General features: G+C 37.0%; 1 protein-coding gene across 5 annotated transcripts in view; it reads right to left on the reverse strand.

The window, feature by feature from the left end:
• OMA1 (OMA1 zinc metallopeptidase) overlaps positions 1 to 19,095 on the reverse strand; it is a 91,424-nt gene extending 72,329 nt beyond the window's left edge. For 2 of the 5 annotated variants that reach the window (XM_082688124.1, XM_082688125.1), the window contains exons 1-6: positions 18,990 to 19,095; positions 9,779 to 10,294; positions 6,812 to 7,040; positions 4,532 to 4,705; positions 4,325 to 4,432; positions 1,542 to 1,670 (exon numbers count right to left, since the gene is read on the reverse strand). In XM_082688124.1, the coding sequence (XP_082544250.1) occupies positions 1,542 to 1,670; positions 4,325 to 4,432; positions 4,532 to 4,705; positions 6,812 to 7,040; positions 9,779 to 10,275 (1,137 nt within the window). In that variant the 5' untranslated portion in view covers positions 10,276 to 10,294; positions 18,990 to 19,095. Of the gene's footprint in view, positions 1 to 1,541; positions 1,671 to 4,324; positions 4,433 to 4,531; positions 4,706 to 6,811; positions 7,041 to 9,778; positions 10,295 to 17,334; positions 17,439 to 18,989 lie in introns of those variants that run through there. The other 3 variants (XM_082688121.1, XM_082688123.1, XM_082688122.1) reach the window with 2 other exon arrangements.
• Positions 19,096 to 20,947: the final 1,852 nt, after the last annotated feature.

Raw genomic sequence — 20,947 nt, forward strand, 5'->3', positions numbered from 1 at the left:
ATAAAAGAAATAAAATTCTAAATATGAGACCCTATAACCTAAGTAATTACAATTCTTTTTTTTCCTTTTAAGAACCTTTATTTCGATGTAAATGCAGCCAGACGATACAGTAACACTGAATACAAGACTTAGTTATCCAATTTCAAAAGCATTTTGTCTCATTTTACACATTAGATTTAAACAGCACCCAGATGGCACAATGATGGGTCCTCCACAAATCATTAAATAAACAAATAACAGATTGTTCCTGAATAACCAAACCTCCCAGGACAAGAGAAAGTATATGAAAAAAAAAATATGTAAAACAAAATAATTAATCGTAGTTAACAAAGCAATTATCAAGATTGCAAGACCTACTTTCAGTAGTGAAGTGTTCTGAACAAAATGAGGACACCAATAAATTTTAAAAGGATTATCAACATACATAAGTACTAAAATGAAAGTTAACAAACACCTAATAAGATTATCCTTTCAGGGGCACCTAGGTGGCTCAGCTCAAGTCATGGTCTCAGGTTCCTGGGATGGAGCCCCACATTGGGCTCTCTGCTCAGCAGGGAGCCTGCTTTCCCCACCCTCTCTGCCTGCCTCTCTGCCTACTTGTGATCTCTGTCTGTCAAATAAATAAATAAAATCTTTAAAAAAAAAAAAAAAGATTATCCTTTCAGTATTTTCCAGGTAATTTTAATTTAACTGGGAGTAAGGAGACAAGGGTGGTAATGCAGCTTCAGCAACACTATGCCCATAAAAATTTACAGGTTTTAAGAGTTTCCCATCAGAATGCAAATATTTGGGGAAAGGAAAAGTCATAGTAAGTACACCACAGTCACTATGAGAGACAAAACTGAAAAATCTAAAGGTAAAGATATAGAGGAAAGGATTTGTGACCAGGTTTTCTCTCCTTTAGACCAATAACTTTGTACCTCACCCCCACACACACAGTACTGTGTTAGCCAAAAGTTACTAAGCCCTTGTAACACATCTATCCCCCATCCGTTAAAAGATATAGTATCTTCTAATTGGAATGCTCATTATTAAGAACATCCCCTAAAGGGACACCTGGGTGGTTCAGTTGGCTAAAGCCTCCAACTCTCGATCTCTCACAGGTCATGGTCTCAAGGGTAGTAAGGTCAAACCCTGCTGGCTCTACACTCTGTAGGGAATCTGCCTCTCTCTCCCTTTCTTTCTGCCCCATCACCCTGCTGATGCCTGTGTGTGTGTGTGTGTGTGTGTGTGTGTGTGTGTGTGCGCGCGCGCGCATGTCTGCATGTCCTCTCTCTCAGGAATAAATCAGTCTTAAAAAAAAAGGAAGGAAGGAAGGAAGGAAGGAAGGAAGGAAGGAAGGAAGGAAGGAAGGAAGGAAGGAAGGAAGGAGAAGAGTATCTCCTAAAAAGGAGAAAACTTGGACACTAAAATTTAGTAGCTGTATTTCATGGTATGTCAAAACATCTCTGGTATATCTCTGGTATCTGTTACTTTATAGTAATATTTAAAATATCCTCATCACAGGCCATTACAAATTCAACTTACTGTCTCACACTTACCTCCTGCAGTTTAGACTGTATCCACTGGCCCAAAAGTGCCAAACTATCTCGAGGGCAAATGGCCCAAATCATTGTGAGAAAAATCAGACCTAGGAAATCCAATAAATGAACCAAGCTAGCCTTTTCTGCCTGAGAATAATCAAAATAATGAAAATTACTTTTAATAAATTAAGAATATACAACAAAAAATAAAAAGACAGTATATACCTACATTTTCTAGTTCATCAAATATAATTACATTGAATAATTTACATTTTAACTGACCTTCACCAACTAAAATTGCATATGCTTCTTCTTCCATGTGCATTAATTCATTCCCTCCCTTGCTTACATACTTGCTTATGTGTATATACATTCAATCATTCATTTACCTAGCCACCTAACATCATTTAGACACAATGACAAGTTCATGGATATGAATGTATATTCTTATATAGATATATAAGAATGTACGCTTCTTATATTAACAAGCATAATAATTTTGTGAAATAGGTACAATTACCCTATTTTATAAAGAAACTAAGATGGGGAAAAGTTAACAGAGTTGCGAAAATTCACAGAGCTATTAGTAAAATGACAAACCCAGGAAATTTTAGTTTCTAATACACTCGTTACTTTTTAAAGCAACCAAATGTGTTCGTTAAGCTTATACCTTTGAACAGACTAAATACTACCTAACATATGAAATAGTTAAAACACAGAAAATTCAGAAAAATATTGGAAATTTATTTCAAATAAAAGTCTTTTGGACTTTATGACCTAATATATGAGGTATAATTCATCTATGCAAGTTTGCAATTTTATCACTCTGGTATTTCTCACTAGGAAATAGAGTTTTATGAAGTTTTATATTTATTTAGAACAGTAACCAATTTTACTTAAAATAGCTGTCTTGAGTAGTAATTTCTAAATGCAAGTTTAACACACTGGATTATTTATCATTCCCTACTAAATTAAAGCTGATTAATAAATGTTAATGTAATGCTGATATTGAGTGTATAGGAATCATTACTTGAATGTATGAAACAAGTCTGACAACTAAACATAATCACTTAGAACACTTCTCTTAATGATATAATCTACCCTCACAAAGCATTCTTTGCTTTATTACATGAACCGTGTGTCATGAAAACAATTAAGGAATTATTTTAGCACAGAAGAGTAAAACTACAAATGATAAAGTCATTACTGAAGAGAACATCCTTGTTATTAATTATTAAAGAATATAATTGCTATTAGAGAGTTTTAGAAAACAAAAAAAATTTTAAATATGTATTTGTAGAAGAAAGAAAACATTAAAGGCTACATGAAATCAAACTGGAGACTGCTGAAAGAGAAAATACACTGCTGATAATGTGTAAGACCTCTACAAAAAATATTAATAGCTATTTTCAATTTTTAAGACTGGTATTTTCTTTTTGTATCTTATCTAATTAGCATTCTTATCCTGACTGAGATGACAACAATATGCTGAATAAGGCACTGAACTAGAGGCCAGAAAAGTAAAGGCACAGAATATGAACATCTCTTAAATGCTAAAAATGACCAATACTAATTGACAGGTATGAAGTCCTTTCTTGAAAGACAATCTATTTTGATTGTTTAGATTTATTCTTATACATATTTGTTCGAGGAAAATGTTTTTTCTATTTTTCCATAACTCAAAAGAAATGAGGGAGATAATTACTATTTGTTCTTCAAAAAAACACAACTGAGGCCAACCTCAATTTATTAATACTTTAAGGAATAGACAGAATTTGAGAGGACTTTTAGAGAGATTAGTAACATTATCATTTCCATTTAAAATCAGTATTATTTGCATTTCCAACATAGCATTTCACAATTCTTTCACTATTTATCTTCTTGTTTTCAATTAGGAAATACATGTCTTTCTAATTAATGTGGACAAGAGAGACATGTTTATTTTTAATGAATAAAAATAAATATATGAGTAAATAAATATATTGGGTTTTTTGGACTCATACCAAGTCAAACAGATGTGTATTCACAGGAGTATAAATCAACCTTAATTCTATGATCCATTAAAATAAGCTCTACCAATAATCAGGTAACTATGGTAAAAAGAAGCAGTGTTGGATTTACAAACACAAGAACTGGGTTGAAATCCCAATCTGTCAGTTGGCCTCATTACTCATGTTACTTAGAGTCTTTTTAAACATGAGTTTCCTCATACAGAATATAGAGATATTAAATACATACTTAATGAGAATGTTATTAAAATTATAATTGAGAAGGTATGTATTTAAAAGCTCAGCAAACTATAAAATGGCAAGACATCATTATTATTACTCTGCATTAATTATATATGGCATATCATTCCAGAGATTTTCTGAGATGCTCCAAGCAATCCTCTGAGAATGAATAAAAAAGTAAGAAAACTGATTTACCCACTTAAATAGCAATATCACTTTCATATAGTTAATTTTCTGAACAGATTACAAGTATGTTAATAATTATGGAAAGTTTAAAATCTAATTTGAAGTAATTAGATGTTGAGAATAATTACTTTTTAGCAAAAGAGACAGGTGATAACAATACTATTTAAGAGAAATACTAATTATTCAGGTACCAAATACTAAAGACCATAAAAATTCTCACAATTACCCAATCATCTTTTTTCAGGTAACAGAATAAGTCAATTACTAAAGATTAAAATTCTATCTTTTAAAGAAAAAGAAAACTGAAAAGTCAATTTTAAAAGATTTAACTTGCTAACTTCAAAGCGGTATTATAAGAACTGAATATTCATTCTAGGTACTTACAGCATGCCCAAGTACTGCGTGTGCTATTTCATGGCCCAGAAGGAAGGAAAGTTGATGGATATCAGTCACACTATTTAAAAGCCCAGTGAAGATAAACACTTGTCCATTCTGCACCATAAAGAAAATAATGTAAGCAAGTGGACACCTTAAAAAAACAAGGACATTAAATTGAACAATTAAACATTAGGTGTGAGAACTTTCACTTACTGGAAGCACGAAGGCATTTACATCTGGGGAATCAACCACATGAATAATCCAATTGATCTCAGAGATCCCTGGAATATCTTTATTGCATTCAATCAAATGATTAACCACCTCCTTAACCTTTAGGTATCGGGCATCCTTCTCAGTGAGCATATCATTTTTAAATTCGTCCATCCACTGAAAGATTAAAAAGTCATCTTTATCTTAAGAGAGTTGTAGCTCTACTACAAAATGTTTATACTGCTTCATGAAAAGTTATATGGCTACTTATTGTTGAACATTTTAATTTTTAATTATGTAAAAATCTACATATACTAAACACTCAGATCCTTAAATCTGAATTATTCAGGCAAAGGCAATGTGATTTCTCACAAATGGAATGAATTCTAATAACTAAGATTTTTCATATAAATTGGTTGAAATAAAACTTTTATCTTTTCTATTAGCCTATAAACAAATAAAATGCTAAAATATGATTTCTACTTTTCCTAAATATTTTGGAAAACAAAACTTTGCCTAGGGGAAAAAGATTTCACATAAGGAAATATAAAACAAAATTACTTTCATAACCTACTGAATAGAACAGCCTATACTTAATGAAAAAAAAACTTCTATCAAAAAAAGGACATTTCGTTAATTTTAAAGGTTTATTCACACAGAATCGAAGGAAATTTCTGAAATTTTAGAATAGGCATGTCATTTTCTCTACACTATGTTGAGTAAGAATAGCCACCATATGAAGACACTTTTCTGAAGCTATATTCATGAGAAACCCTTTTAAGTGTAGGAAAATTAAAGGTGTTCTGAAAATATTACTTGAATTTCCACAAAATATGTAACTTCTTTCACATATGGAGCAAAAAGTTTATAACCTTCCCTGAGATATATTAAAAATAGATGTTTCTGTAGTACTAGAATCTAAATAGTCTTTAGTATCAACAGCATTTTTAGAAAGCACAAGTCACCAGTGTAAACTTAAACAAAAAATATTACTATACTTCTGAAGTAGGCAAAATTATACATAATAACAGCACTTTATAATATCTCTATAAGAACATGTGCCTCAATTTTCATATCAAGCAGGTTATTACATTTGTGAAAAAAAGGATATATATGAACACATAATTTTTTAAAGCGTCTAAGTGATATGAATGGTAGAAGACATACTAATTTAACACTAGGCCTGCCTCAATCTTTCCAGAACATTTTCCTCAAACTTGCTTCAGGTAAGACACCTGCATTTTAAGAAACACCTCCAATCTCTGTATAAATTCTACTAGAAGAGATCCATCTTATCTTTACTAGGAACAACCTTTTTAGTGAAAAAAATTGTTATTTCTTTTTTAATGGTAACTTTCCATTGACAAACTCAGAAGATTCATTGAAATAAAAAGCCACAAAGATTCAGCCATGCCAAAACTGTCAAATAAGACTATGAGACTTTAATTCAAAAATTACTGAGTACATGCTATATATGTGTGCTAAGAACTGGAAAAAGAGGACCTGTCCCCAAGAAACTCTCTAGTGGTATAAAATGCTTAACTTATCTCATACTTGCTAAGGAGTTAAGGCTTCTGAATTCCAACTTTATTTTGCATTCAAAAAATATAATAAATTGCCAGAAATGATATTTCAGAAAAAAAAATCCTATTCTACATTACTTTCAAGGTACAAAATTCTATTACATACTTACTTATCTAAAATATATGTATACTAAGCATTACTTTGTACACTGTGCTAGTACTTAAGATAAAAATGATGAAACAGACAGGGTCTGTGTTCCCACAGAGCTTAGGCTAACAAAGGAGATAGATCAGCAAATAAATAATTATGCAAATAATTATGTTACCCTCATGATAAGTGATTTAAGGGAGCAGTACAGTATGCAAAGAGAAAACAAAAGTAGGAGACTGGACCACAATAGAGCCAAGCACTGGACACAAATACAAATGAACTCATTCATAATTTAGTCTGGATGAAGGATACCCCTAGAGCCTAAAGTAGCCAACCTGCGTAACCCAGCCTGGATAATCAAGGGAGGCTTTCCTGAGAAAGTGACATTTAAGGTGACATGTGATGAGCAAGAGTTAGCTGGGTGAGTGAGAAGAAAAGCAATGGAGGCAGTAAGAATACTAAGTACAAAAAGTTGGGGGCCTTTTGGGAAAATGCTAATTTTCTATCAAAGATCAACATTAAAAAGTAGTGCATCTTTCATCTGAAGAAACTTTCCTGCTTTGAGTATTATATTAAGCCATCTAATTACAAACAATTCTTAATACTTACTGCTTCATATTCCAGTTCTGATAAAAGTCTGAAATGTTCCTTCCCCAATAATAGTAGCTTCCTCCTTCCCGTGACAGGACTCACTTCCAGGTGAGTAAAATAAAACACTACAAACAGCAATCCAAAACTACTGAAACATAGGAGTAACTTCCATTTATTCTTTCTTAAACTTTCTTTAAATAGTTCCTTCTTGTTAGGAGGAAGTGCCTGCCACCATTTCCTTATGCCCCTAGAGTAAAAAGAAAATTCAAAGTCCTGAGAAGAGTATCAGCACATATCACCAAAATTTAATCTTATGCTGGGATTTTATGTCTTCAAACACTTGAATTTTTCTGATATATTTCTCTGTATAGATTAATTTTTTTCAATTTATAAAATTCTTAGTTAAATGATAAACACGTAATCAGTTATATAGAACTATAGTTAAAAATTCTAATGTTCATTACACACATTTTCTTCTTCAGTTATTTTAAAGGTGAACATTAAGTGAGTATCTATTTTACACAACTTGATTAATTAACTTTTATTGACTGTTTACCACATGCAAATCACTATTCGAATTGTTACACATATGTCATCTAATTTAACCTTCACAATAACCCCGTTAGACAAAAGAAAACTGAGACAGAGAGAGAAGTGAAGCAACTTGCCCAAGGTTGCAGAAGGGATAAGGGAAAACTAGGTAAGGAGGACAATGTGATCCCAGAGTCTGAGCACTTAACCACTGAGTAGGGATGAACTGCCCCCATAAACATTTGAGTAGATTATGGTAACAATAATCTGTTCCTTTAACCATGATCCTCCGCACTGCTCATGAGACTTCTGGCACTACTACTATCTGCCAGTACTTCAGCAAGGTATAAGGGAAACTACCTCAGGATTGATTTCAGATGTAAGTATTGCTCACCAGAAAAAAGTCCACTACCCCTCAAGAACATGACAAAGGAGAAGTAATAAGGGCTTAAACACTATAAATAAAGAAATGAGAGACGGTATGGTTAACACAGGAGGTCTACTTTCTACCAGGCAACAATACTCTCTGTTGCTTACTGGGGTTCACAGACATTTTGAAAGCAATGTTCTCAACACCGGGGCAAAATTTGCCCTTGTAAGGTCATCTGTGAAATCCTAACAAAAATTTAAGATAAATACATTATTCTCTTGACACAATTCGTCTTATAAAATAACTTCAAGTTATCTTAATTTTATTAAGTGACACACCTAAAATGTCTCAAAGTGTTTCAACCTGAAGAAACTTAGGCCAGACTTATTTCCTACTTAAACTTTATATGACTTAGTATTTTTTGCTTAAAATTATGAAAACACAGCTTAAAAGAAAATGTTGTTATAATAGTAACAAAAACAAAAAGTTAAAAATAATGATTAAAAAGGACGATAAAGAGCCATTGGCCTAAGAACCTGGGCTGAGCTGTGACAAAGATTCTCTCTTCCACCAGACTCTACTCAGGCTTTTTTCAACAAGGCCTCACCTTTGGACTTCTGTATTTCTCTCTCCATTGTCCAGTTTCAGCAAGAGTCCTGCTAAATCAGTTTACCCAGAATCCCCCATCCTCCGTATCTGATCACCCTCAGTATCTGATTAGGTTCATCATCATTCACCAGCCCCCAAGTGATATCTGATCACCCTTACCTGTCTTCAGCAAGAAGCTTGGTAGGGTCATGTTAGAGAGAATTCCCCCTTATTCCTAATGATTCCTCCTAGCAATTTTTCATCCACCAAACCTCACCCTGCTCCTTGGCTATAAATTCCCACTTGCTCATGCTGTATTCAAAATTAACTCTATAAATTCCCTCTTGCCCATGCTGTATTCAAAATTAACTCTGGTTCCATACTTAGGTCTCTCTTCCTCTACTGCAAGAGTCCTGCATAAAATCTGTATTTACTGCTTTAACTATTGTCTAGCTCTGGTTTTCTCTCACAGCCGTTACTTACATCAACAGCTACCACAAATGTATTTTTTTCTGGGTGCCAGTGTCAAATCATAAGGAACACAATATATTAAGAGAATAGAAGTTTTCAATTTCTGAGAGAAAGAAAATTGGTTTAGTTAGTATGGGAGTAGGAGGGCTAGAAGGGCCTTCACAATCATCAAATGTCAGAAAGCTTTATGAGGAGACAATGTTTGACTTTACCTTTCTTTAATAAATGGGGCAAATAAGACAAAACAAGATTATTTATGGGGGGGTTCTAAATTAAATATAAGATACTATTAACTGTAAAAACATAATTATTATGAAGGACTACCCAAGAGAAAATAACAAAGATATGTTGGAAATAGAATAGAAAAATATTGCCTAGAAAAATAGAATAGAAAAAATAAATGCTAGTTAAGCATTAACCTGGCTAGGAATAAGCCCATTCTTAAATAAGTAAAGTTCTTCAGTTTCATGACCCACTGCCTCAGATTCTGTAAACTAAACACATATGTTTGTAAGTACTGCTCTTATTACAAGCTATAACCAACATTTCTCATTCTTGTAATCACAAACATAAGATCTTTTAAAAAGCATCTATATAAGGTAATTTTTTTAAGATCATATTTTTATACTATAAAATGCAGTAAATTGGGGCACCTGGGTGGCTCAGTTGGTTAAGCATTCAACTCTTGATTTCGGCTCAGGTCATGATCTCAGGACTGTAAAGCTCAGAGATCTCAGGCTCCGTGCTCAGTGCAAAGTTTACTTAGGATTCTCATCCTTTCCCTCTGCCCCTCCCCCTTCTGTCTGTCTGTCTCTCTCTCTCTCCCAAGTAAATAAATAAATAAAATCATAAAAAAAATAATATGCAGAAAATCATTTCAAAATTACTAAATCATACTTAACAAAACGGGGTAGAACCATCTGTTTAGAAACTGAATTTTGAGCTAAATATAGGTGGGAAATCTAGTTAAAAGTACAGTTTTATAAATACATTGTAATATAAAAGTTTTTTTTAAGTTTTTTTACCTGCCTACAATGATTGCAAATAGTTTCTGCACTGGCTTGAGAATTATCAACAAGAGAGGAACCGGAGCAGCTCGAAACTGAGGAGAAGTGTGGAAACTCCTGATGTCTCTTTCATGAAGACAGTTCAGAGGATGCAATAGTGAAAGAGCAGGAACTCCTGTAACTTCTTTTATCTGTAGTTGTCTTGAAGAGTCATTCCACACAGTACATTTTGGGGTAACCATCCCAATTTCCTTATATCTCATGCTCAAGGGGCATCCTGGTCTTTCATTACTGAAGGTCTTAGAGAAAGAAAAATTTTCAGGCAGAAAAGTCAACCTATCATACTGATTTACTCCCAGACCCTGATTCTTATTAATTATATGATTAATTTGTACTTGATGGCAGTCTGATGAGGTTACAGCTCGTGTGTTAGATCTTCTCCAGTGGGCCAGCAAATGAAATCGGAAGAAAACACAGTTTCTAGTAGTAGACTGCAGTCCATAGATTAAGTTCATCTTTCTTCTCCTTGATTATCTGGAACACACACACACAAAAATAAGTTAAAAATATCTCTGGAAAATATGTATTTACAAAACTGGGAACATAACTCTTAAGAAATAGGTGTGTCAATTGTTCTTCCCCTGACATATTTCAGACTGAAATACCTTGGGTTTCTACCACCACGCCCATGCAATACAAACCAAACAGCTTTTATCACTTTTTTTCCCCTCTACAACACATCCTTAGAAATTTGTATTTTTTTTTCTCCTTTTCATTTTTTAGTTTCAGCTGGGGGAAATCTTTTTATTTTAACAGTTAAATTACTGGGAAATACGAAATGAATTAAGCAAAAATAACAGTAGGGTTAGCAACGGCAGTAAGTAAAGGGAAAAGCATGTAATGGAACAGTAAAATCAAAGTTTAAAAATGTATTTTTTAAAATACAATCTGATCCTTTCAAATATAATCCTCATACTACTGACTAGGGTCAAGATGGAATAAGATAAGCTAAACTTATCCTCCCAGAAAGCAAATGAAAAAACAGAATAAATAAAATAATGGTTTCAACACACTGGACATCAGGCAATGAAGACCAGTGACCCCTGAGAGATGGGAAACAAATGTGATGAGCCCTACAATTGCCCCACCTTCCTACCTAGAGAATTTCCAGGCCACTGTGTAGATAGGGGAAACCTAGCACAGCCCAACAATGTTCCTAAATTGGAGACATGAAGCTGGGAGTTCAAGTAGGCCACAGAAAAAAGACCCTGCAGAGCAGAGTACAAGAAAAGACACAACTGTGCAGAGAAAGAATTCCAGAAGGTGTTAGGCAGGGAAATCTGCTTGGTGTCCTCAAATGAGTTCTAAACAGGGCATTCATGTGAAGAAAGTCCCTAAAGATGGGAAAGAATCACTTGACAGGATTAGTGGAGTAACATCCAGGGCCCGTGGAGGGCAGACAAGAGTGCCTATTTCTACCCTTCGAAATGGAAAACCTCTGAATTAACGGGGCATTGGGTAGAGTACTCAGAAGGGTTTTGCCCCACTAGAGAACAATTAGTCCTAGACTAAAAGCTACTCTGGCATACCCAACCAAGATTAAAAGCAATACTAGCCGTACCCAACGAAGATTAAAAGCAAGACTAAAAAAGATCAAACTGTTTTCAAAGAACTTAACCACATTCTAGAAAAAAGCTTAAAAACAGTTAAAAGAATATAAAAATATCCACCACTAATAAGGTAAAATTCATAATTAAAAATTACCAGCAGCCAAGATGCAGGATATGTGAACTATAATTAGGATATTAATTAAATATTGATTTATTAATTTATTAATATTAATTAAATATTAATAAAAACTCAGTCCTAAATAACATGAACGACAGCATTGATTGATAAGGATATTAAAGTAGTTATTGCAACCATATCCTATGTGTTTAGGATCTTAAAGGAAAATCTGAGAACGTTATGCAGAAACATGGAATATGTTTTTTTAAAAGACCTACAAAGAACATCAAGACAAGAAAAGTACATTGCCTTCAATGAAAATGACACTAACAGCAGATTAGATATTGTACAATGAAATAAAGACTTGTGAACTTGACATATCAATAGGGACCAAGAAAACGAAAATAAAAAACCAAGGGGGTAAAAAAAGGGACAGAGCATCAGGAAGATGTAGGATAAGTTGAGTGGCCTAATATATGTATAACTGGAGTCCCTGAGAAGAGGGGAGGGATGGTGATAGATAGATAGATAGATAGATAGATAGATAGACAGACAGACAGACAGGAAGAAAGAAAGAAAGAAAGAAAGAAAGAAAGAAAGAAAGAAAGAAAGAAAGAAAGAAAGAAAGAAAGAGGAAGCAAGGAAGGAAGGAAGAAAGAAAGAGAGAGAGAAAAAGAAAAACTTAGAAAAATAATGGCCAACATTTTCCAAATTTCATGAAAACTGTAAACCCACAAATCTACGAAATTTAAAAAGCCATACACATAATAAACACAAAGGAAACTTACTTAGAAACATATCCTAATCAAATTTCTTAAAACCAGTGGAAGAGAAAAATTTAAATTTCATAACTTTGATGAAATGGACCAATGTCTTGACAAACACAAACTACCAAAGCTAATTCAGAAAGAAATGGATATATCTGAAAAGCCTTACATTTATTTTTTTAAATTGAACTTGTAGTTAAAAACCTTCCTGCAAAGATAGCTTCCAGCCCAAATATCTTCACTGGGCAATTCTACCAAACATTTAAGAAAGAATTAATAAAAATTCTATTCAAACTCTTCCAGGAAATTTAAAAGAAATTAATAGTTTATATTTTATTCCATAAGATCTGCATTACTGTGATACTAAAGCCAGAAAAAAATTACAAGACTATAGAGTAATATCTCTCATGAACATAGGTACAAAACAGCATTTTAGAAAATCGAATTCAACAATATATAAAAAGAATACTTCATAACCAGCTGAGATGTGTCCCAGGAATGTAATTTTGAATTTGAATAAAAATTCATAAAGCAATCTAATCCACCCTATTTATTGAAAAAGAAACACTACATGATCATCTCGATAAAGAAAAAGCTTTTTCTTAAAAGATTTTATTTATTTATTTGTCAGAGGGAGAGAGAAAGAGAGCACAAGCAGGGGGAGCCAAAAGCAGAGGCAGAAGTACACTGCCCACTGAGCAAGAAGCACAACGCAGCACTTCACCCCAGGACCCCAGAACCATGACCTGAGCTGAGGCAGACACTTAACTGACTGAGCCACCAGGGTACCCTAGAAAAAGCATTTGATAAAATCCCACATCCAACCCTGATTTAAAAAAAAAAAAAAAACTCTCAGTAAACTATGACACCTATAGAAAACTATAACCAACAGCATATTTATTGGAGAAAGACTGTATTTTCTTCCAAGGATCAGTACTGAGTCAAGGATGCTCACTGTTACCACTTAAATTCAGCATTGTACTGGAGATCCTAGTCAACACGATAGAATGAATAAATGTCTAATTAAATAAATGGCACACAGACAAGCAACATATAAGCTAAATGGCCTTTAGGCCTATGTAACATGATCATCTATTTTTAAAATCCAAAGATAGGGGTGCCTGGGTGGCTCAGTGGGTTGAGGCCTCTGCCTTTGGCTCAGGTCATGATCCTAGGGTCCTGGGATGGAGCCCCACATGGGGCTCTCTGCCTGGAGCGAAGCCTGCTTCCCTTCCTCTCTCTGCCTGCCTCTCTGCCTACTTGTGATCTCTGTCTGTCAAACAAATAAATAAAATCTTTCAAAAAAAAAAACAAAATAAATTTTTAAAAAAATCCAAAGATATCATAATGAATTTAGTTAAGGGGCAGGATACAAAAGCAATATACAAAAACAATTTTATCTCTATATACTATCAAGTGATAGAGCCAGACCCTACACCCTCCAAAAAAGTGCATACTCTATGATTCCAGCTCTATAATATTAACTGTAAAAAATACAAAATAATTTATATTTCAAAGAGATCAATGATTGCCTGAGGATAGGAAGGTAAAAATCAGGAAAGAGATTATAAAGTTTTGGAGATAACAAATATGTTCACTATTTTTACTGTGGTGTTAGTTTCACAGCTTTACACACAGGCCAAAACCTATACTATACAGCTTAACTATGTACAATTTATTTTATATCAATCACATATCAATTAAACTATTTTTCAAAAGATACTAAAAAGAGACAACAATAAAATGCAATGTGTGAACTCTGATTAGAAGTTAGCGTGAAAGAAAAAAAAAACAGCTTTAGGAGGTAACTGGGACTCTTGGGGGAATTTACACATGGATTTGCTTTTAGGTTATTTTAGGTAAGTACTGCTTATTAGATGATAGTGATGTGGTTATGTAAGTGAATATCTTACACCTGACTTAGTACTTGCTGAAGTAGCTATTTATGATGAATAAAATTCATCATTTCAAATTATGTAACAAAAAGCCACACACACGTACGCACGCGCGCGACATAAAGCCAATGCAGTAAAATATTAACAATCGTATCTAAGTCATGTTTATAGATGTGTTCATTAAAATCTTTTTCAATTTTTCTGTTTCAAAATCCTCACAATAAATGTTGGAGGAAAATATGTAAATCTAACTCGAACTAGACTAATACAATATTATTTAGAAAGATGCTTCAGAATATCGGTTTTAATAAGCCATATTACCTATATATCAAGCTATTTGAAAGTCACTCAAAATTCTTACATACTTTATATATTCCAACCTTGAATTATTAACATATCATGTGAATAAAGGGCATGCTAAGTAAACATCAACTCCAAGTAAACCTTGTGGAGTCACTATCCATTTTAAATGAGTCCAGACTTGATACATAATAATCTGATGTTATTAACAAGATACTCTCCAAGTTTTGTTTTGTTTTTTTTTGAACCAAGCAGAATGTAGTAAAATAAATGAAGCTTAAAAATCATTTCAAAATTAGTATTTGAGTAGCTAGTAAGGTTCTTCATCAGCTAGGTAGTTTGTGAGTTACAGATGCAGCATAAAATCCAGTCCCTGCCTTCATGGATGTTATGGAGTTGAGGGGGAAAATTTATCTAAGCAAGACTACTAAGGGATATTAAGACATAGTTCCTCATTAAGTACCACGCATTATATGAATTTTTAAAAAAGAAAGGATATCCATGAGTAGAAGAAGAGTTCAAGGCAACTCTTCTTTTTTATGCCATATGGGCAGATGGAGAAAAAAAGTGATTCAAATGGGAAAATATACTTAAGGTTTAAAAATTTGCTAGAAGTCAAACTGCAAAAACAACACAAACCCACATTCTTAGATCCTTTACTATAGGAGATAAGCTTCAGACACTTGCCTGATCACACTCCCTTTATAATGGCATCCTACAGCCTCAACTTAAGGGACAGGGCCGGACTTCCAATCTTTCCCAGAGACCCCTGCCACTGGCTTCAGAACCAGGAGTGGATATACAACACAGAAAAGACTTTTGGTGAGGCAGTATCAGGCAAAGGAGTAAAGGCATGTATAACCTGAGTTATAGTTGGTGCTATGGCAACACAAAGCAATATGCAAGCAAGAACTGCAAACAAAAACCTTTACAAAAGAAACAGATCAACAGGAAGGACAATGGAATCAATGCGAGGAAAGGAAAAGGTCATGAAGTCTCAGGGAGAGGAAAAGCGGGGTGGGGGGCAAGATTCAAACCATCCTTTTCCCAAGAGCCCACTGTACTTCTAAATTTAACTGAGCTTCATGAGCTTTTACTTTCTTCCAAAACCAATTCCCTTTCTTCAAAGAGTTTCCGTATCTTGTAAATAAGTGATCTCTGACTTAAGAAGTTACGCGGTGTAAGTTACACCTATACAAGCTGGTAACATTTTGACATTACACATGCTGCTTATTAGAATTAGCTAAGGGTTCCTTCTAGACTTTGTAAAGCCGAACTCCCAATTTTCAACACTGAATCAGTTCTAGATAATCAGTTCTGGATAATCTCTGCAGTGACTCTAACATACAAAAGATCTCAATCCAGGGGAGCCTGGGTGGCTCAGTGGGTTAAAGCCTCTGCCTTGATCCTAGGATTCTGGCATAGAGCCCCGCATCGCATCGGGCTCTCTGCTCGGCAGGTAGCCTGCTTCTTCCTCTCTCTTCTGCCTGCTTCTCTGCCTACTTGTGATCTCTGTCTGTCAAATAAATAAATAAAATCTTTAAAAAAAAATCTCAATCCACATTAAATCAGTCATGTCAATTCTGCCTCCTTAATATCTCAATCTACCTTTCCTGGGCTCTGTGGCCTTAAATTGTAGATTACTATATACCCTCCACTCTCTCTGCCTATTAAACCACCAACTCCTACCCCTCCAGCTCATCACCCCCCCAAACTAGAACTAAGCAATCTTTCTAAAATGCAAATCAGACAACAGAATCCTACTCCCACTACTCACATAAAGTCCTACATTGTTAAGTACTATGCAGCCATTTTTTTTAAATTGGAGATCTGTGTAATAGCAAAAAGAGACACGAATCTTAAGAATTCTAAAAAATAACAACAAATGCTACTTGCAAAAATTCTGTAGATCAGGAATGGCAAACTCAGTTGTGTAAACCGGTGCTGCATGACAGAAATTTCTGCAATGATAGAAATGTGTCTGCGTTGTTCAATATGGTAGCTCCTACCTATGGCTACTGAGCACTCAAAATGTGGCTGGTGTGACTGAGGAACAGAATTCTTAATGAACTCAATTTTAGTTCATTTGAAACAAAATGGCCATAGGTGACTAGTGGCTACTGTACTCAATAGCACAAGTCTGTAGGGTCCAGGCAAAGTCATACTTAAGTAAATGCAGGTTCATGTCCACCTAAAGAAGATGCAACAAGTGTAAAGGAACTTGAGCTTAGTGTTACCACAGTTCAGTATTTTCAAGAAAAGTCAGAAATTCAAGTTTAATGTGAAAAGTTATCAGTTTTAAAATGCTGGCAACGAACTTAAAAAACAAACAAACAAAAACCTTTTTAACCACCTCGGCCAAACAATCCTACACTAGACCCCATTCAGTTTTTGATGTCTGAATGATGTTATTCATTCATTAAATATTTAATGAGTGCCTCCTACATGCCATACCACATGCCATTCTGGATTTTTGAGATACCACAGAAAATAAAGCAAACAAAAATCTCTGCCCAACTTACAGAAATAGCAATGCTGAAATATGCTAGTATATATAAATATAAATAAATCTAAAGCAAAACACAGCAAACTATTCATTATGGTTATTTTGAGTGGCAGAATGGTGGATGTAAAGGATTTAGTATTTTCATCTCATGTATTTCTGTGCTGTTTAAATTTTTACAGGATGTATTATTACTCTTAAGCCCCAAAACCAGTAAGGGCAACTACTTTTGTAATTTCCAGTGGTTTCCATGGGCTTCCATAAAGTCCTCTATATAGAAGACCAAGCCTCTCCTAACACCACCTCCCACTATTTCTCCAGGCATCTTACCCCAGCTCTCCCTTGCCCATTCCTAAGCTCTAGACCCACCGATTTACTTACACCCTTCAGAAAAGCTCGCGTCTCTATTTCTATGCACATCTATAGCACTGCTTAGCTCTGTGACTACCGCAAGCAAACTCCTGCTCATCTCTCATGTCTTGCGTGAAATCTTTAAAAAAAATTTTGACACAGAAGGTATAAGCAAAAGCCCCAAACATTACATGAACATAACTAGAAACACTATCATCTGTTTCACTGACAGTCAAGTGTCATTTAGAACAGAAATAGTGCCTGATATTTTGCAATCCCTCGTTTATCCTTAAGAAAGGGTAAAGGATTGGGGAAGAAATCTATTTATACGTTTTCAAAGAGCCAACACTAGACTACACAGAGCCTAAGAAAGAATCAGGGTTGACACTTCCTCTTCAAAGAACCGTAGCAGGTCAACAAACATAGCTGGCAAACTTCTAAGACTACTAAATTAATGATGTGAGAAAAAAAAAATCACACCACTTGGATCGTTAGCCTCTACGAACATTTCAGATCCTTAATTCTTCAAGGACCATCTCAGAGCGAGCAAGGACAGCACTCACTGGCACTCGCAGCCGAAGCCTGGGAGACGGTTTTAACAACTCTGCTGAAAATGACTATTTCTTCTCTGGTTTCTATGGCAACAGCTGTCCGATTGGCAAAGATAGGACGTGTACTTTAAAATAATCACTCAAGCAAAGTACACCCATGATGGAAGACTTTTAAAAATAATAAATAAACTGGAAGGCAACAGACTTGGTTCTTCAGCTTCCCAATGCCAGGCGGCACCCCCCTTCGCCCCCACGGCTGAGAGGCCGCAGAGAGACCCGCATCATTTTCGCGAGGGTTACACAGCGCTGGCGGCCGTCACCAGAGCCCGCCAGTCCCTGAGCTCCCCCTGAGCGATTCTCATCGGCCCGGACTCCAGTTTCTCTCACTGAGGACCGCACGGCGCAGCAACACCGTCGCTCCTGTCTACGCACGCAAGTGACATTCTTTAAAGCGTGTCAAGAGCAGCATTCGTAGCCGACTTCAGGAAGGAAGGATCACAACTCCGGGGAGCTGCTGCGACAGGAAATGTTCCCTTCTTCGTGGCAGGGCTTAGGCAGGAAAACTTTTAGGCTCTCTGCTTTCAGAGGGAGGAGGTGAGAGAGGGGTTGCCTCCCGGGCTGCTTCCGGCGGCTAGGAGCGGTTTTCCACAGGGGAAGGTGTCCGTGAGAGGCACGCCGGGCTGCGTTAAGACTACTACTTTACACAAACAAACAAACACAGCCGCTGAAGAGAAGGTAAGGCTGAGGGGAGAGGCAGGGTTCGCTTCCCGGAAGCCACATCCACCTGCCGACTTGCACTTCCCCGGCTGGCTGGGCATCCTGGGGTCCCTGCACTTCACGCCGGAACGGGAGGGACGGCTGAGGCGGGGCTCTCCCGCACCCCTTCTCCACTCGCCCCTCTCCCCCGACCGCAGACGCCGGCCCTCCCCACTCCCGGCCGGACGCCCCTTCGTCCCTGCCCCCCAGGCTCCGCCACCCCAACCTTCCCTGCGGTGCTCACGAGCCCCGCCCCTCACCCCGAAGTCCCTCCACCTCGAAGACCTTCTTCCACCCCAACTCGAGCACTCTGCCCCCGCCCCTTGGGCCCGGCCCAACTCGTAAAAGAAGGGCAAACGCGTCCCCACCAGGACAGACCCTAGCAGTGGCGAAAACGAAGGCTCCGCCGACCGGACTTGCGCAAGCGCCCGCCCCATCGCAGAAGCCCCACCTCCTCACTTCCTGCCCCCTGTCCCGGCCGGGGCGCCTTTTGCTCCGCCCACACCCGCAGAGTCGTCTCCTTAGCGGGCCACTGGCCCGGAGCCCACGGAGGCGCTCTAACGCCCCCGCGTGGTCGGAGGAGGGACGTGGCTGCCGGCTAGGCTGTTTGCCTGTCCCGTCTTCCCTGGAGTCCTTGGAACCTGGTTTGGTCTTGATCTTTCTAAAGAAAGATCCAGGCAAGGCTGTGACGGCTCAAGAGTCTAAGGCAGGGTACCAGGTGGTGGGTATTATAGAGGGCACGGATTGCATGGAGCACTGGGTATGGTGCAAAAATAATGAATACTGTTATGCTGAAAAGAAATAAATTTAATTAAAAAAAAAAAATAAAGAGTCTAAGGGAGGGCCGGCCAAAGGGAAAGAGACTCGAGGGCTGCCGAAAGACTAAGGTTTCTTGGTTTTGAAGTTGCACTGATGAAAGTAGTCTCTGGAGTGAGAGCTCTCTGCTTCACGTGACTTCACATGACTTCCGGAACAACACATTTTAAGAAAAATGAAGTACAACCTGAAGCAGCTGGAAGTTCGTTGAAAGTAACTAGCTACAAAACAATGCGTCTAATATGTATGGTTTATGCCACCAAAAAAATACTTATCCAGCACCAAGTGTGTTCTAGGTGCCAGGGGTGCAGCAGTGAACAAGAGAAGGACGTGACTTTCACGGAGCTTGTATACAGAGTGAGGAGATCTAGGCAGTGAGCAAGCGAACAAGGAAATAAACACGGTATGATTCTATATTTGTTAGATTGATATTCTGTGCACGATGAAAAACATCCTAAAAGATGTAAACACTAAGGACACCTTTAGAGGATTATAAGGTTTTACAAGATTATAGGCACTATTTTCTTTAGCCTTGCTTATTTGTGTTTTCTAATTTGCCTTTTACTTTGAAGGAACTATCCTGGCAGATCCCTGATCACTGATTCCCTGAAAACAGAAGTGGCAGGTCCCTGAATCTTCATGGGCTTTTCTGAAGGGCATGTGTCTGACCAAGGGTTGCAATGTGCTAGCTATCTCCGGCCCAACATGCCTGAGGAGCACACTGCTATCAGTGTAACAGATGGGGTGGGGCTCTCTGTGATGTCCAGGTGGTTCCTATCCTTTTGGACTGTATTATGACAGATCACCAAGATGGCACAGTGACTATCATCAGGTCAACTACATGGTTAAGTCCACAGTCAATAAACTGTTCTTTTGGTTTCTGAAGCGGCCAGACTGGCAAATTAAATGGAGATATAACAGGACAACTACTCTGTATACTTTAGGGTTATTTTTTCCTAAGATTTTATTTATTTATTTGACAGACAGAGATCACAAGTAGGCAGAGAGGCAGGCGGGGGGGTGGGCAGAAGCAGGTCCCCTGCCAAGCAGAGAGCCCAATGCAGGGCCCAATCCCAGGACCCCAGGATCACCGAAGGCAGAGGCTTTAACCCACTGAGCCACCCAGGCACCCCTCCTTTAGATCTTTAATGGTGGCATTAATCTCTACCATCATCCTCCTGTCCCCTTGGGTGAAATATTGGTTTTGCTTTATTAGCTCATCTTGGTAGGGAGGGGACAGTTTTAGTGGCTTTCCTTGGTCTTCCCCAGCATGAGTACTCAAGGCCAAGGACCTAATGTGGAGCTTGCTCTCAATATATCATCCCAATAATATACTCAGGGACTGAGGAAAGACCAGTGTATGGGTCTGTGCTCCCATGGACTCATCATAAGCTAGATATCATTCAGGACTCTGCTTACCACGGACCCCCGTAATTACAGAGGGACCATGATAACACTTCAGGTTTCTGGCTAATGAGATCCTTTCAGACCCTGCAAAATTTCTGGGTATTTTTCTTTCC

Source organism: Mustela nivalis (assembly GCF_964662115.1).
Source record: "Mustela nivalis genome assembly, chromosome: 10".
Taxonomy (NCBI): domain Eukaryota; kingdom Metazoa; phylum Chordata; class Mammalia; order Carnivora; family Mustelidae; genus Mustela; species Mustela nivalis.